The 17,843-nt window shown below is 37.2% G+C and overlaps 1 protein-coding gene across 1 annotated transcript in view; it reads right to left on the reverse strand.

Annotated features, from left to right (window-relative positions):
* LOC122819515 overlaps nucleotides 1–17,473 on the reverse strand; it is a 62,117-nt gene extending 44,644 nt beyond the window's left edge. The window contains exons 1-3 of the mRNA XM_044096296.1: nucleotides 17,018–17,473; nucleotides 6,541–6,635; nucleotides 6,243–6,443 (exon numbers count right to left, since the gene is read on the reverse strand). Of these exons, the coding sequence (XP_043952231.1) occupies nucleotides 6,243–6,443; nucleotides 6,541–6,601 (262 nt within the window). The 5' untranslated portion in view covers nucleotides 6,602–6,635; nucleotides 17,018–17,473. The remainder of the gene's footprint in view (nucleotides 1–6,242; nucleotides 6,444–6,540; nucleotides 6,636–17,017) is intronic.
* Nucleotides 17,474–17,843: the final 370 nt, after the last annotated feature.

Consider the following 17,843-nt stretch of genomic DNA (forward strand, 5'->3'; position numbering starts at 1 on the left):
GCTGTATTTGCTTTTAATAAAGTCAGCAGAAGCACGGTGCCAACCTGGGACTACATTTCCTGTCCACAGAGCTGACATTAATGCTTTGATCACTTGCTCTGCAACAACAAACACTCAGACCTCTGCTAGCTGTCTTCACAACGCAGGGGAACGCCAACAAATCCTTTTTTAGGTTTACAAACATTCAAAAATATATATATAAAAAAAAAAAAAAACTAGGAGTATATGGAAGTAAAATAAGCTTAAATTGGCACTGAGGGACAAAAAAAAAAAGAGAGAGCTACATCTTTATATCAAACCATTTTCATAAACCAGGGACTCAACCAAACAATTATTCAAGCTAACAGCTATTTGAGCCATCATTAATTGGAGCAAGCTATCTGCCATTGAAGCTTACAAGCTACTCAAGATAATGGCTATTTCATTTAGCAGCTATACAAGCTAAAAGCTACTTTAGCCATCATTAATTCAAGCTGCAGGTGTACAAGCTAACTACTTGAGCTAACAAATACGCAAATTCAGCAATTCCTGCCAACATTCTAGCCAAGCTAACAGCTATTGAAGCTAACAGCTATTCAATATATCATTAACTCAAGCTGCAGGTACACAAGCTGTCGCTGAAACTAACAAGCTGCATGAGCTAACAAGTATTCAAATTTAGCAACTGATGCTAACATCTAGCCAAGTTAACAGCTACCCGAGCTCACAGACCATTAAGCTGACAGCCAATGAAGCTAAAAATTATACAAGCTAACATCTGAGCTGACAGCTAAGCTAACAAGTCATAGGAAGTGGCTTAATTTCAGAGTAGAAGAACAAATATATACAATTTACCTAGCAGTTTCCTCAAAAAGTACATATTGTACTAGAGAGCTGAGTAGTTTTATAAATATTGCTTTGCCTTTTTATAGTGATGAAACTCATTGAGATACAGCTTCAATTTGATGAAAATACTTCAAACAATCATCCATTTTTGACTTATTGACTCAGTCACCAGACTCTTGCCTAATGCCTCTAAGATACTGACTTCTCATTACTACTCTACACAAACCCACTTCACAGAAACACATGGAAAAACCACTAATGTGGGGCAGAGATGGAACCGAAACGTCAGCCTCTGCAGACCGATTCACTTGGATAACTTGCATTTGAATCATAGCAGCCAAACATCAGTTGGAGGCTGTTTGGCTGCTCAGACACCCGAGAACACGCCTGAGGGGTTGAAACGCACACTGCTCATTTCAACACTAAAGACTCCAGGTTTCCCATGCTGCACCTGTGAGAAAGCTCAGGTTCAGCATCAGCGAGGACAAAGCATCTTTTTCAAGCCCTTTGAATCGGTGGAGAAACGGTTTTCTGTTTGTCGTTACCAAGCTCGTCCATTTAAAGACGTGGAATGAGTAAGGTGTGCTGAAACGTGTAATTTGTCATTCAAAAGGTAGGCAAATTTTAAGGTTATAAGCAGCCAGCAGATTGCCTCGCTTCCTCTGACATGGACGATGATTTATGCTGCAGATTGTCGCCTGAATCAGCAGCAAAAGCCGACTGTCTTTTACGAGCCTTCGCTGGAATTAAAGTGACTACTGCTCCCACTTTTGATAATTCAGCCAATCAGCTAAGGTTCACCCTGACTTTACTGCTAAGTAAATGTCAGCTGGGCGTGGAAATGGCTCCCCACTCAGAGGGGAAAGGCTGCGACTCAAACTAAGAGCAGGTCCTGATCCTTTGACAAACACAAAACTATTGGCAGAGATTACGGGACATTACTCTCTGTTGGCACAAGAGATAAATCTGAGAATATTGTTACAATATACTAGAAATTTTTAAATTCCATTTAAAAATGGACTCCATTCGTTCCAACTGCCTTGCAAAATTATTCATTATTCACATTTTAACATTTTACAACCAATAAAACTCAAATTTTGTGGGATTTTAGTTTGATTTGCCAAAGCAAAATAATGCATAACTGTGATATGGGAGGAATTGGTGAAAGGTTTTCAATATTTTAACAAATAAAAGTGTAAAGTGCAATTGTATGCAGCCCACTAGAGTCCAAACATTTTCAGACAAGTATTCTTAATTTCAGAGATTATTTACAAAAATTCTAGATTGGGTATTGGGCAGATCTATTCAGTCTAATTCTATGCTTTCTGCTCTGAACAATGTCATGCTTTGTCGTTTATTTCACATTTCCAATTCCTAAGTGCACTCCCTAAACCATTTGAAATAAAATTTGTTTTTGTATTTTCGCATGTTTGACCAAAGTAGTCAAACTATTTAACATTTAATTTTTTCACATTGCCTGTTATAATTGCAGTGCATTGTTTTAACATGTCTGTGAAGTTATTGGTGTATCTAAGTGTGCTGTACTGGTGCAGAGTTATCAAATAAGTTTATAATTCAGTACATTTATGTCTGTGTTTAAAAAAAAAAAGAAAGATTTTAATTCATTTCAGCAGAGTTTATCTGTATCAGATCGATTAGTGAAGAAAAGTGGATCAGTGCATCCTTAATTTAGACCGTTTTTTTTATTATTATTTCAAATACAATAATTGATTACTAATTAATACCAATGACATCAACAGATATAGAAATTCCGAGGAAAAAAAATTGGAAGAAAGGAAATAAAACCCCAAAAAATTCCCACCCTTATTTACTGTTCTTGAGTTACTACATGGTTCAAAAGGTATAATTTTGGAAAATAACAGAAAAAAATAAAACTACATCTTTGCACAGTTCATGCACGTTTTTCACCCAGGCATACTTGCTGTCGAATGCAACTTCAGTTCTGATAAAACATTTAAACGTCCATCAGATTTGATCACCTCAGATCTGTTTTCCATTCTTCTGAAGAAATGCTCTTAAACTTAAGACACATCAGACGTGTCAGCTGGATGTAAAAATCAATCGGTGTGGGTGAGAACTGCCTTAAGTTGCTCAGCATGTAATAAGTGATGCAACAGCGAGTAAGACGGGGTGTTGAAGAAAATTTACAGAGCAGTGATTATGCAGTCAAATGTTAATCGGTGCGGGCTACCCCTCCTCGGTTTTCATGTTGATGGAAATAAACGAATTAGGTTAAAAGCTATACTTACTACCAGTTTGCTGCCTGCTTACCTCCCACCTGAGAGTTAAAACGTACCAATTAATTTCACTTTGAAGGTTTTTTTCCAAGAAACTTCAGGCTTTTTTTTTTCTTAAATTGAACTTTAGTTAGAACTTTGCCTGATGTGGCAGAACATACACTGCAAAAACACAAAATCCTACCAAGTAATTTTGGTATAGTTAATAGTGCAAATATCATAGTAAACTCAAAATAAAACAAACTCACTTACAAGTAACTTTTTAGTATGATATAGAGGCGTGTTTAAAGTAAATAATTCCTCAACATTGATGTAAAAGTTACAGTTCAATTGGCAGATCATTTGACTTATAGGAAAAATTACATAATAATCTGCCCATGGAACTAGAATTGGGTTGCTAGGTAACGGGCTGGGTGTGGCTGGGGTTGCTAGGTAACGGCGCAGTGGAATGTTCTACCAATGGATCTAAAAATTTTTTAATCAATATTAAGGTATTATTTACTTAAAATGAGCTTCTGCATCAAGTTGGTTTTCTCTTATTTCAAATGTACTAAGGTATTTGCTCTAGAAACTAGACAAAATTACTTGGTAAGATTTTGTGTTTTTGCAGTGTCCTGGTAATTTTTTTCTTCCTAACTTCATACCTTTTGTCATTAACTTTGTCCTAAACCTTCTTTTGATATCCAATAGTGTCGCGTGTCATATTTAAGTAAATAATTTCTTAAAATTAATGAAAAAGTTCCATTGGTAGAATACTCCACTGCGCCGTTGCCTAGCAACCCCAGCCCGTCACCTAGCAACCAAGTTCTAGCTTCACTGGCAGATTATTTCACTTATTACATGTCATTTTTCCCATACAAGTTAATTTATCTGCCAGTGGAACTAGAACTTTTTTAATCAACATAAAGAAATTATTGACTTAAAACACACCTGTGTATCTTGCTAAAAGGTTATTTATAAGTTAGTGCCCTTGAAATAAGACAAAACTACGATATTTGCTCTAGAAACTAGACCAAAAGTACTTGGTAAGATTTGTGTTTTTGTTGGATTTCCAAAACAAAAACCCTGCACAAGTTCAGAATGAAAATCTCTACAGGAATCTCCGCAGAGTGACAAACCGGACCTGAACAAAAGCGAAGATCTGAGCCACCCAGACAAGCTTTCTTCTTGTCCACATTTGTCCCATTGTTTGTGACTTTAAAGCCAAACAATGGTAGCCCTCGCCCATTGATGCTCTTTTTTCAGCTCAGACTGTCTTTGTCCGCCGTGCCGCGGCTTCGATCGTGAACAATAAGTGGTGATGCAATGCGAGAGTTTGTTTGAAAGGCCACCAAGGTGTGGCGCAGAATGAAATCCGAGAACAAGAGTCTCCTTTCATTTCTGACTCCAGCCAGACGCGCACTCACTTCACTGCCTGTACTGCCTTTAATGAGAGAAAATTTTCACAGATAAACGTTGTAATAATGCTGGCAGGAATAATTATTTTTCAAGCCTGGTGCTAAGTGCAGACATCGGTGTGCTGGCAAACAGAAAAACGTTCCTCAGGGAACCACGGGTTATTCTGTAGAAGCGTTTATGGCCGTTTTTACAGTCGTGCATAAATTTCAGTTTCTAAAACTGCCTGTGGAGATTATTACAATAAACAGTCTTCAAATTTTAAAACATGCCCACAGGTTGTTTTTAAAGGGCAGTAAATTACAACACAGTTTAAAAACCTTCAACTAACCCACATTTCTTCAAACAGGTGCATCTATAAAAGTTAGAATATCACACAGAAGTTTCATTTAATTCCATAATTTTATGTATTATACGGCTGACAAATCTTAAGTTTTTATTTTTGAATGGTTTATAGCTAAATAAAGCACAACATCTCCATCTGGTTGGTGAAAAGAGTCACCTTGTTATAGTAAAGCAGTGTAAGTATCTGAGAATAAAAATTTTTCTAAAAGCTAAAATGTTCATACTGACGTTTATTAGGAAATTATTTATTCTTTTTCTTTCCTAAAACAACCATTGGCACACAGAGAACTAACCTGTGAATAACTACAGGTCCACTGTAAGGTGCTAGCATTATAGATAGCTCACATAAGGTTACATGCTAGTTCTACCAGTTAGCAACGTGACGTCAAGCGAGTAAAATCCGGCCCAATCCTTCTACTGGAGAGCAAAAAGCTGACACACTAAATCTTAAATGTATGTCTGATATGTAAAAGAAAAAGGAACACAGTGCTTTGCTACTAATTGTCAAGTAAGCTAGTTATGCTAGCTTGACTATGACAACTGTGATGTGTAGATGTGTGGTGTAATTCTGTGTGTTTCAGTTCAGTTAACATAAAAAAGACGACCTAAACACCAACTCTGACAGATCACCAGGTATTTAAATTACCTAAGATACCGGCGCTGTTAGCTTACCTAATAGCAGCAGACGCTAATCTACCACAGCGATCACTTATTAATTATTGCAAAATAAACATCAAATCTAAAAACATCTAACTGTAACAGACTAAATGTTCTGTTCTTTGTGTGGGAAATGTTTGAGTGGTTTTTGGTGTCGAGTCATGAAACAAAGTTGGCAGTAGCCATGGCAACGAGTCTGTGTGTAGCGCAGCAGGCAGAGAGAGAGAAAACAGGGGGTTTCAGTTATTCTTTAATGGTTTTTCTGCATTACTTTTGCCGTTGCTGTGGCACTAAATTAATAATCCTTACATCTCCAGGTTTCATTTGGTTAACGGAGTTGTTCTATCGCAGCAGCGAAGCTACGGACTTCAAGTGGAAGAATCATCTTTTCACCCTTCCGGATGTAAACAATAACACGCAAGGGGTCCATACCAACATTACCACTACAGCTAATGTTAGCAGCTAACAATAGTACAGCAGTAGGTTTTATCTAACATGCTAGCACCGAGCAACTGTTAGCATGTTGTATCACTATATTAAACTTGTTAGTTTTGAACGTTTCTCTTTAAAAAACTTCTCTACATCTTAATGTACCACATTTAACTCAGAGAAACCTAAACTCCCATGCAGAAATCCTGTTTCTTCAGTCAAAGATGAGGCTCAGATGTTCACTCTGAAAACTTTTTCAGCAGTTTTCTAATATTCGTTTTGCGTCTATTGTCCTTTTTTGAGCAACAAATTACTTTAATAAGTGCCACTCACCTTCGAAACCTGGATGGACTCGGGGTGTGTAGGATCCAAATTTCATCAGGACAGGAATGTCAACGCCTTGCCGCACCCATTCCACCACATGTTGGGTTGCAGATGACCCAGACCGCCGCCCTGCTGGTGGAAAACTGCACTCCAGATCCACCCAGCCTCCAACCTTCCCACGGACCTCCGACCTCCCACCTTCAGTGATCGCTAAAGAGTTCATAAGAAGCGAAATGAGCGGCTAGTTTAAGGTTTTAAGGCATCACATCTACAATCTTTCCACTGGAGTCAATAAAGAGATACTTACAAAAGTGGCAAAAGAGTACAACTGCAGCGAAAGTCTGCCAGTATGATCTTCCTGACCCCATATCTGTCAGTCAAACAACCTGCAGCATGTTCAGCCTGTTGGCAAAAGACACACAATTGTCACATTCCCATTACTTCCTTGGCTGCACATAAGATGACAGCCATCTGTGACAGCTTTCCAACCTAAGAAGTCTCTAACCGAGCTGTCAGTTCTGTCATCGTTTTACAGGAAGGAGAGAGAAGAAACTCGGGGGGGGTTTTCTATAGTTTTCCGATAACTGGAACTCATCCCATATCATTACACAAATGGAAAGCGCAGCGTCTGCAGCCAGAAAGCCTGGCCTGACTCTCCTTTTTATACAACCTAATGGTATAAATGCCAAATAAATCTCAGGACTCACGTGTTTTATTTAAAAGGTGTTTGGCTGAAGGCTTTGCAGTCAAGGACAGGAGCAACAGTATCAATAAAGTTCAACAAATGGTTCAGTTTTGCTTCCGTGTTTGAAATGTACGATGAATTTTTAATTTAAAACATTCTTTCATTCCGTCTAGATTGGGATACGTCAAAGCTTTGCACATATTTGTCACGCATCCTGAATATTTGTGATGCTGTTAGAAAAATAAAAGCTGCAGCTGTAAGCAAGCATCTGTTCCCACTATAAAGGTCGTACCACCAGCTGTTTCCGCTCTTACTGCAAAATTAGAAGATGATGTTGGTTGCCAGGGTCCTACTCTGCAAAAACACTCAGTTTTAAGAAGTACTTTTGGTGATGTTTCTAGTGAAAATCTTAGTTTTGTCTTTTTAACAGGCAAACTAAATGTTTTTGCACCAAGGGGCGTGCTCCGGTGGCGTAGAGGGCAGCGAGCCCCACGTTTGGAGGCCTTCAGTCCTCGACGCGGCCGTCGCGGGTTCGATTCCCGGACCCGACGACATTTGCCGCATGTCTTCCCCCCTCTCCTTCCTTCTCCCTTTCCTGTCAGCCTACTATGAAAAAAGGGACACTTGAGCCCACAAAAAGACCCCCTGGTGGGGGAAAACAATAAAAAAGTTTTTGCACCAAGTATTGAATCTGTATCGCCAATGCCAGCTTCAATTTTACTCTGTATTGGAAACTTGATCAAACTGATTTTCAAATTGAAAAAAATGACAGTTTTTGTCTTTATGTGCAAAAAAAAAATAAAAATAAAAAATCTGAACTAAAAGGACAGTTTTTGGTTGGGGTAATCATCATTAACTGGAATTTATTGTAACAACAAAAACACCCGATAAGAAATTGATCACGATAAATGACAAATGAGGAACTGGACTAGAGTAACTACGCAGGTAAAGTGTAAAATTTAGTGTTTTGTTTGTTTTTAATTTAAGATAGCATCTTAAAATCAATCGACATAAACATGCGTTAAAGTCAAATAAATGTGAACAATCAGCTTGTCACATTCTCAATGATTTCTCCACTTCCTGTTTGTGATCAGCCTCCCTCCACCGCCCCGGCAGCGGCCGTGCAGATCCTATTTTCAGTCCCCACTCCCACTCCCACTCCCACTCCCGTTTTTATGGCCGTCTTCATCTTTAAGGCCGGGGCAAAGTCTGAACCGGTGCAAAACAATTACGCCGGCTGTCAACAGTCGCCGTGCTCCGCTCAACCCGCTGCCATGCCTCAGCAAACGGCGAACGAGGCTTTCCCCAGAATTAATGTGAAAGTTAAAACTCAATCTGCAGCCGTTCTGTTCATCACCGTCAGCTGGAGCGAAAACACGCCAATCCACAGTCCTTCACCAGACTGGCTTCTCGCCGCCTCACAGAAAAACCTTATGCTGAACAAACTGCGTTTGATTTAAAGTGGACAAAGGCAGTCAAGGATAAGCTGCAACGTTACGCTTCTGCTGCGAAGAAGAAGAAGAAGAAGAAGAAAAAACTGCAACTCCAAGCCTGGCAGTTCATCACTCAGTGTGTTTCTTCAGCTTGGAGCGTCAGATAATAAGCCAGTAATTAATTTCAAAAAGCAAAACTTTCATATGGTAATATAGTTCCGACAATTATTCACTTATTTCTGTTAACTTTCACAAATGCAGCTCGCAGCTTTTGAAAACTCAACATTCAATTTCTCAGAAGTATTGATTTTAAAGAGGAGCAATAAAATGGATAACAGAGTGTTGCTATGGAAAGTCGAGTGGAAGGAAGAAGGTAGGGCTTCAAACATACCGATCACTTTAACAGTCATGTTTGTGGAGTACCCAGAAAGTACGCCATTGTTTCTGCAAGCTAACAATGCTAACAACAGCTAGTAGCATTGAAAGCAATATTAGTTGGTTTTAATGTACCAAACATCAGGCTTTCTATGTTATGCTATCAATATCTGCAACTATTTGGATGGAGTTTTTATTGGAGTTTAAGGTAAAAAAAGAAAAAGCCCAAAATAGTAAACATAAAAAAGGGAATAGAAATGATGTTTTTCATTCTTTGTTGGGTGCTTGTTGTTTCTAAAGTACTTTATATATACAGCATTATCAAGATCTTCATTTGTTGCTTTTGCAGAATCTTTTCCCCCACCACAGCTTTTTCTTCCACTCAACTTTCAACAAATATGCCTAAGTGCATCACTCTGAAAAGCCAGCTTCAACGAACGCTAAAAAAATGTGTTGTGAAGTTAAAGTTTGCTTTTTTCAAACACACAGCTACACATAAAAGCTGTAAGGAAGCATAAGAAGGAGAAGAAGAAGAAGAAGAAGAAGCAACTGACAGCTCCAGATAAATAAATTGGTTTCTTGCAGCTTTATTGGCCAGAACTGTGTGTCTGTGGCAAAACAGAAAGCAATAAAAAAATAAAGATACAAGGGACAGACAGGAAGGCAAACACAGCGAGAGGAAAGATAAGAGGCACAAAAAAGTCTCATTAAGCTGCAGGACATTTTCTGTCATTAAATCAGAACTAAAAACTGAGAGCTGCTGAACAAACGCCGGCCTCTTTGTGTGGACGCCGTGGTGACTCAGAGCGTCTCCCTCAGACGTATTCTGCCTCCATCTTGACACCGACAGCACAGCTGCGGCGCCGGCACTCGCTCTAAAGATATAATGAATGAGCAGGTAGCTCCCAAAGCCAAGCAGCTTGTCTCTCACTGATTTATCACCTGACAGAAATAGAAATGTCAGTGACAGGAAACCTGCTGAGATTCTGCTGCGGCTTCTCCATCTGCATAAGGAGACAGGCTGAATAATCAGGACTGAAGCTCAGATTTATCAGGGAAACAAATGTTTTTCCCATCAAATTGAGTTTCTCCTCCAGGAAAAAGTTCTTCCATCTCTTTTTAAACCATGCCAGGTTATCGATTTTTACCCGGGCGGTGGCGGTACCCTTTAAGGAAAACGGAGCACTAAACTTTCCCTCAGAGGATGTGGAGCATTTCTGTCTACCAGAAACAGAATTGGACATTAACCTTTATACGGAAACAGAAATCACTTGGAAAAAGGTAAAAAGACAAACAACTCGGGTGAAACGTTAGAAATAATCAAGATCAAAAGTCTGAAATATGGAGATAAATAACAGCAAAGTCAACTTCGACTTTTCATCTAAAAGATCTAAACTTCACACTATAAAAACTTAATACAGTAACTAGTTATTAAACACAATTATATTTAGGAAAGATGCAGTCATTAAATCATTAAGCAAATAAAAGGGTTTCCCCAAATGCCAAGACCTCAAGCCTGGCGGGCCACCAGGCTTAACTTGGGTCACCAGGCTTAACTTTAGCAAAGCATGGCTAATTTATACAGGATTTTAAAGTCTTTCTAAAATGTTTACATTTTTATAGTTGGTGTTCAGGTATTAATCTTCCAATAACACATAGATATTGAGGAATATTTTCACATTTCCTGTCAACTTTAAACATTTTTGAACTCAAAAACATGGCGGGCTGCTGGATGAATGCTAGCCAGGCTAAAGGCTAACTGCTCGCCCCTAATATTAAGTTTTTCTGCTATAAACTAAAATAAAAAAAACATTGCATCCAGATGTGCTTTAAACTTCACAGACAAATAACAATAGATTTTATTTATTACGCACTTTAACGCTTATGCTATGTAGCGTGTTAGCATGTTAGCTGGAGGATGACGTGAGGTTTTTATTAACATTCCTGTGCTCTCCCACTGAATCTGCTGAATTATGTTTTGTTAATTTCAAAATTTGAAATTAGATTAGTAGTGAATTAAATCAGCCTCAACACAAAGGAGGCTTAAAGATTCCCTAGAAAAACTGTCCCATCATTTAAATCATTAAGTAAATATCAGGCCTGATATTTACTTAATGTTCCGAACCATTGAGAAACAAAATCACAAAATCACTTTTAAGTTTTCTTTCCAGATATTTATTGTCACTTTATCTTTTTATGAGTGTTTTTCATTCATGGTGAACTCTATATTCACATTCAAAAATACTTTATTAATGGTTAAAATTAAATTTTAATTCGGTTTTTAACTTCATTTCATGTCATGTTTAAAAGTCTTAAATTTAAACATTTAAAAACAACTGGGCCAGATAAAACCATTAGGAAAGCAAAGAGATACTGGTGTTAATGGTTTCTTTAAAGATGTTTCTTTAGTTTAATCAAATCAGTGGTGAATAGATCGTAACTGATTAAATTAAATTAAACAAAGCTTGCTCTGTTCATTAAAGCTCAAACGTAAGAAAAGAGAATTTGAGTTTGATAATTTGATTCATTCCTCCAGATGTGAAAACCTCTTTTTATTTTTCTAAGACGTGGAAATCAGCAGCAACGTAGAAGATGAGTTGACAGAGTTGCTAATTAGTTCGGCAGGAGATTTCACTTCAAAAATGTTAATGGTGCCGACACAATTCTGTTAAAAACATAAAATAAAAGAAAGGATTGAAAAGCACCAAGTGCAAATGCGGCTGTGGCTTTTAAGGATTATCGTCTTTAACCCAAATATTCCACCAGATAAGCCAGAAAAAGCACTGAAGCTATTGCTGTTTGTCGTTTTGGGAGCCGATTTTGTGATCACTAAATGCCCCAAATGCAAACGCGCCATTAGCAAACTCTCTCTCTTTTTAGAGAGAGAAAGAAAAGATGAAAGATTCGCCTCATCACTCCATTGGATTTTATTTTCTACTCCGCTTTTCTGATTACCTGGGATGATAAGAAAGCTGGAGAAAATTATCTTCTAGTTTAATTAGTTTTGGACACAATCCACGAAAATTAGACAACTAATAGGAAGATTTTCTGCAAATAATTTGGAGATAAATTCTACAAGAAAATACAAAGAAAAATGTTTTTGTTCAGCTGGTGATATTGAAACGTAGAGCTGCGTTTCATCAGCGTAGTTTTGGTAACTAATCTTATTTTTTCTTGTTATAATCTGAAAGAGAAAGCGTTATTGAAGGGGTCCTAGGATTAAACCTTGAGGTACTCCAAATTCTCTTTACAAATTACCTAGTAAACCATTTGTGCAAAGTTCGATTTAAAACAAACTTTCCACAAATGGTTTATTAGATGCCAGATCCTTTGGAAAGACAACTTGGAGTACCACAAGGCTTAATCCTGGGACTCCTCCAAATTTCTCTCACTATTTCAGTGAGAGCAAATTGGAGGGTCCTAAAATGTGTCCAAATAAAACTTTGCACAAGATGGAACAAATCTGAAGCAAAATTGGATCAAAATTTCTCTCACTATATCAGAGCAAATTTGCTGATATAGTGGTCGCTATATCAGTGTAACTTGTGCAAATAAAACTTTTCACAAGGCTGAAAATTTTCCTTTAAGGAAGATTTCCTCCCTTAAATTAAGGAAATCTTGATCAATGTAGTTGTTGAGGTATGCAACAAAAAATTTAAGGGAATTGTTTTGAATACCAATTTTGAAACAAAGTGCAGCATAGAGTGTATTTTCAGATTGATAAACTATTTTTAGGAGAAAACTTAATGACATTGCAAAAAAAAAAAAAACTGGGCATTTCAGTATTTAACCTCGTCTGCCAATCATGAATCTGAAGAACCAGCAGGACCCAACTTCAAAACGTATAACACATGCTTTTCATATGAAAGGTCAAACACACAAAAATGTCAAAATATACATTTTTACATTTGGCCTCACATTCCTCTCTTATCTTTTATAGCTTCCTATTCCAGCTTGTATTTAAAGTTTCATGTCAATCTTTGCCAAACTCTCCATCAGTAGAACGTTTGAGGCTGTAAAATGTCATGTTGGAACATCTACTGTCAGCCATCTCTCTCAAGAAAGAAATAAAAAATAAAATGCTCTTCATTGGCATTCAGCCTGCTCCAACCCGGTTCCTCTTTGTTACCGTGATAAGAGTTTTCCCCAGGGAGCTTACTTTATTCAGCCTGGCTCCTGTTAATCTACATCTTATTTTTTTTCCCCCCATCCTTGCACATGTGTCAGAAAGGCTGGTTTTTATAAATCCAAACACGCTCCTTCCATCACAATGGGTCCTCTCCGTCTGGCTCGGTTTGATGTGCACTTAGGGGGAAAATAGGACAGGCGAAATAAAGAGGGTTCCACTTTAGCGGCCATACAAACGCTTGGAGTGCAAATATTTGGCATCTTTTCTGGGAATCAAGGTGAACGCCACAATGTCTTGTTGACCCCATAGATGGAGTGACTGTAAAGCTCTGGCTTAGAAAGTAAAGAGCAGCAATATGGAGGTCAAACCAATGTCAAAAAGTGAGTCTGTAACTTCACAGTGCTTCACGAATTGCTTCTTTTTCTGTTGCAATAAGGGTGAAATCACACCAACCCCGTCTGGTCGGCTAGTTTAATCAGGATCTAGTTGTTTTGCCAAGAAGGTTTGGTCCATTTGGGGAGGTGTGAACATGTAACTGAACTCAAAAAAAGGGAAATCTGGTCCGCTTACAAACCTCGATTTTGTTGAAGTGAACTCTGGAGCTGTTGGAATGCGTGTGTGAAGCAGGAAGTGGACTACAGCACAGGGCATTCTGGGTAAATACAACCAAAACAAATGTGCGCTAGCAAACTACGCTAGCAGGAGAAATGGCTCGTGATCTTTTACCAAAGACGAAAGAGAAATCCTACACCTGCTAAAACCTGACGCTACTCCATTTGCTCCCCCATTTACAGTGTCTTCTTTATCAGCCTTAAAGCAAAAACAAAAAACAATCTGAAAGCTAGTCATAGTGTCCTTATCCATAGTGTAATGAGTCGCGTACCAACATGAGCTGAAAGGCCAATCCGAGAAGAAGACGACTTTACTCAAAAAAGCAGACAACAGATTTCAATTTGCAACCTTCGTCCTCCATAATGAGCAGCATGGACTTAAAGTTTTATTACAATACTTTGTGGTCAAATGATGATTATTTATTACACCTTTTTAGATAACTGTGACAAAAATACTGCTCTTGGAAAAACGTTCCCATTTGTAAAATGCTTCTTTAGAACACTAGTTATATTTAAAAAGTTATTTGTATCACCAAGCTGCACAGAGTAACTTCATCTAGAAATATTTTTAAAATGTGTTGATATTTATTGATGCTTTATTTGAACAAAGTGAAGAAAATAGTAAAAACAACAATACAGACAATAGGTTGTTGTTGTTTTTTGTAGAATTTATCTTTTTACACTGCAAAAAGAAAATCACAAAATCTCACCAAGTATTTCTGTCTACTTTATAGTGCAAATATCTTAGTACACTTGAAACAAGACAAAAACAACTTACAAGTAACTTTTTTAGCAAGAAATAGAAGCTTGTTTTGAGCAAAAAGTTCTGGTTCCACTGGTAGATCATTCCACTGTGCCGTTACCTAGCAACCCCAGACAAGCCCAGACCGTTACCTAGGAACCCAGTTCTAGTTCCATTGGTAGATTATTCCACTTATAACAAGACATTTTTCTCATAAGTGAAATAATCTGGCAGAGGAATAAATAATTTACAGTTTTCTGTAAATTAAGACAAACGTCCAGCTTGTTTGAAGAAGTACTTTCTTAAAACAAGCTGAGAAGATACTTGTAAGTTAGCACAATTAAAATAAGACAAAACTAAAATATTTGCACTAGAAACTAGATAAAACTACTTGGTAGCATATCACAATAAATGATAAAAGAAACTATAAATGCCCCTCCCTACGTCTGATTAAGCGAAAATCAATGTTTTTGGCCTTAATGATTGTTTTTATGACTAGAAAAAAAAACAAATTGCTTTTTGACATTTGTATTGTGCAGACAACAGCAGTATCTCATCATTTGAATAAAATAATTGTCTTTCTGTTGATCTGCATTGCAAAACTCACTTCAGAACTGATTCAAGGCGAAGCTGTTGTATGAAATATTAAGAGATTATTACGATTAGGATTTTCATATTTCAGCCAAAGGGTGTTTGAGAAGAACCCCAGAAATTAATTGGTTTTAATATAAAGTCAGAGCCTTCTTCTTCAGATCCTGAGAGTTCAAATATGAACCTGCTCAAGGCTACAAGCTCATCTCTGTAAAGCTTTACTAATGCCTAAAATTACATTTTTTGTAAATAATATTTGAACAGCCATTTTTTATAGACCAAGAAACAAGGTGAAGCTTTTATAAAATCCTTAATTCCAGTTTTTCATGGTTTTAAAGAGCTCCTGTCAATATTTTGACACGAGCAGTGTCAGTAATAGGCTAATGTGACTTTAGGGTGATTTAATTCCACTTCAGTCTACTTTAGTTGTCAAAATGAAGTGTTTACAGTACTGCTGCAGATCAAGAGGCACCATACAGGCTCTTCTCCTTCTCAGGTTAATTAATTTCCACTGAGTTCGTTTTTCTGATGACGTAAACTTGGTGAGAGGGAAAAATTATCCATTAAACCGGGAGCCCAGCTGGTGCGTCAAAAGGCTCCATAAGAACCGAGGAGAGTTTCTGAAATTGTTAAACGGGGCTCATCTGGGGACTTCATGGACATTTTTTCCAATTAACACTGGAAAATGAAGATGAATGAAGATCGACTCAACACTACAGACAAATGCATATTAATGCAATTTTTTTTATTATTTGGGAAGGAGAAAAAAAATCCAATAATTACCTTTTGTTTATATGCATTTTAAAGTTTGCCCATCTGATATTATTTTTAAAATAGTGAATTAAAAGGGCTGATGTACACTTATTACTTAAATTTTAAAAAAATTAAAGTAGAGATCATTAGCCTAGCTCTGGTCCTAAGCATTATTGTTATAAAATGCTGACATTTTCCTTTATATTTTTAATTATTTTATATTGGATGTCTTATTACATCCCACTAATTAAAATGAATGCTCTAAATCACTTACATTTTTCAAATAAAAGTTTCACTGATAATGTCATTTTGTAAAGTGGAGTTAAAGTAATTATTTTGTTAGCAGACGACATTTAGACAGATGTCAAAGTGAAACACCATTAAATGGGGTGGCCATTTATCGCACAATTTATAGTTTATCAATATAAATTTCTTGTCATAATAAGAATCTTGATTCCTTGTCACATAAATTTCAATTGTGAGGTTTAAAAAAAAAGCATTATTTTGATATTTTTTTTTTCTATTTTCTCCACTGTTCAATACGGGTATCAATAAACATGATTAAACGCATTCTAGTGACACAAATTACACTTCTTTACACTATCCTGAAGAAGCTAATTACAAATTCGTATGTATTTGTAAGAGCAGTATTTGAGTTTGTGAGGTACGATTGTTGTCACGCAGTCCCAAACCATACAATTAATTAAAAAAGAAATAGTGACTTTATCGCTGTCAAAATAGTACCACAAAATATCGCGATAAAACGTTCATGTCGCCCAGCCATACCATTAAGCAATCAAAGAATATCAAGCTAACGTCAGTCCAACTTTGTACGAATTTATTCGGACAAATAAATATGATTAAATGCATTTTAGTGACATAAATCACAATTCTATATGGCGTCCTAAAGAAGCTAATTACAAATTAGTATATATTTTTAAGATCAGTATTTATGTTTGTGAGGTACGACTGTTGTCATGCATTCGCTATTTTTGTTTTAATTTAAAAAGGAATACTGTCACTTAGCTTTGATCAAAATAGTACCACAAAATATCGCGATAAAACGTCCACATCGACCTCCCATACCATTAAACAATCGCAGAATATCAAGCTAACGTGTAGTTAACGTCCGAATGTTCGCCCAACGTTAAATGCTAGCTAGCTACGACTCGTTCGACACTTGGTAGCCATTTGGAAAGAGTCGATGTTATGTTCCAGCTTATCAGTAATTAGGCACCTTATCTTGCCTTTATGAGTCCAAAGTGCTAACCCAGTTAGTAAAGGAGAAAAAACAGGAGGCTTGTGGATTTATACCAAGAATATATATATAAAACTGTCTCTTTTAACATTATGATAACCCAAAGAACGTTCATTAGTTTAGTTTAAATAGTCTACATGCCACACACAGCTCAGTATGGTTAATTTATCAACATTTAAATACTTTTGATCGTGTTTTTAACCTTACCTGTGGTTCGCTGGTGGATTCCCTTTAAAAATAAATCCTCTACATGTTCCTTCCAGTCCAACTGAAGCGACAGTTTGAAGCCGAGTAGAATGAAGGTTTTGTTCCTTTAAGCGACAAAAACCACCGGGATCCCCAGCTGTAACACGAACCTTTTCTTTTCTCATGCGTCTTTAAGAGCCCACCGGGCAACAGGTGTTCGTTTCACGTACAGGTGACGCCTCTCCTCTTACCTCTCCGTCCCTCCCACCGCTGCTGCTTCCTTGTTCTGTCCAACTCATCATCATCAGGAGCAGCAGCATCATGAACAGAGAGCACATCCCAACTCTGGAAGCTCCTGAATTTTAAATCCAGGGGTTGTTTGTTCAAGCTGACACGTTTTCCATTTCCAATCCCCTGATGACGTCCGTCTCAGCTGCAACCACCAGAGGGCGCCCTTTACCTGACGGAGGCCAAACTGTTGGGCTTCCGTTAAAAGTCATGAAGAAAAATGTCATAAAATATCAAAGCAGCTTTTCTAAAACGTTTCTTTTTACATTGAGAAATTTTTTACTACATTTTGGGGAAATTGTGTGGATTTTCCCCCATTTTGTCACAAAATTCAACTTTCTTTCGCTTGTTTGTTAAATAAATAAAAAATTTTAAAAATGCAAACAATATTCTGAGATTTAGAAAACTCAAATAATTTTGGTTTTCTCAGCCGGCCTAAAAAGTTGAAAAAATAAGTCTGATTTTGTGTAAGATAGTGAGGAAAAAAACATTTTTTGTCTATTTTTAGTGAAAAATTAACTATAAGGTGAATAACAATAACAATACTTCAACACATTTT

Source organism: Gambusia affinis, linkage group LG17, assembly GCF_019740435.1.
Source record: "Gambusia affinis linkage group LG17, SWU_Gaff_1.0, whole genome shotgun sequence".
Classification (NCBI taxonomy): Eukaryota; Metazoa; Chordata; class Actinopteri; order Cyprinodontiformes; family Poeciliidae; genus Gambusia; species Gambusia affinis.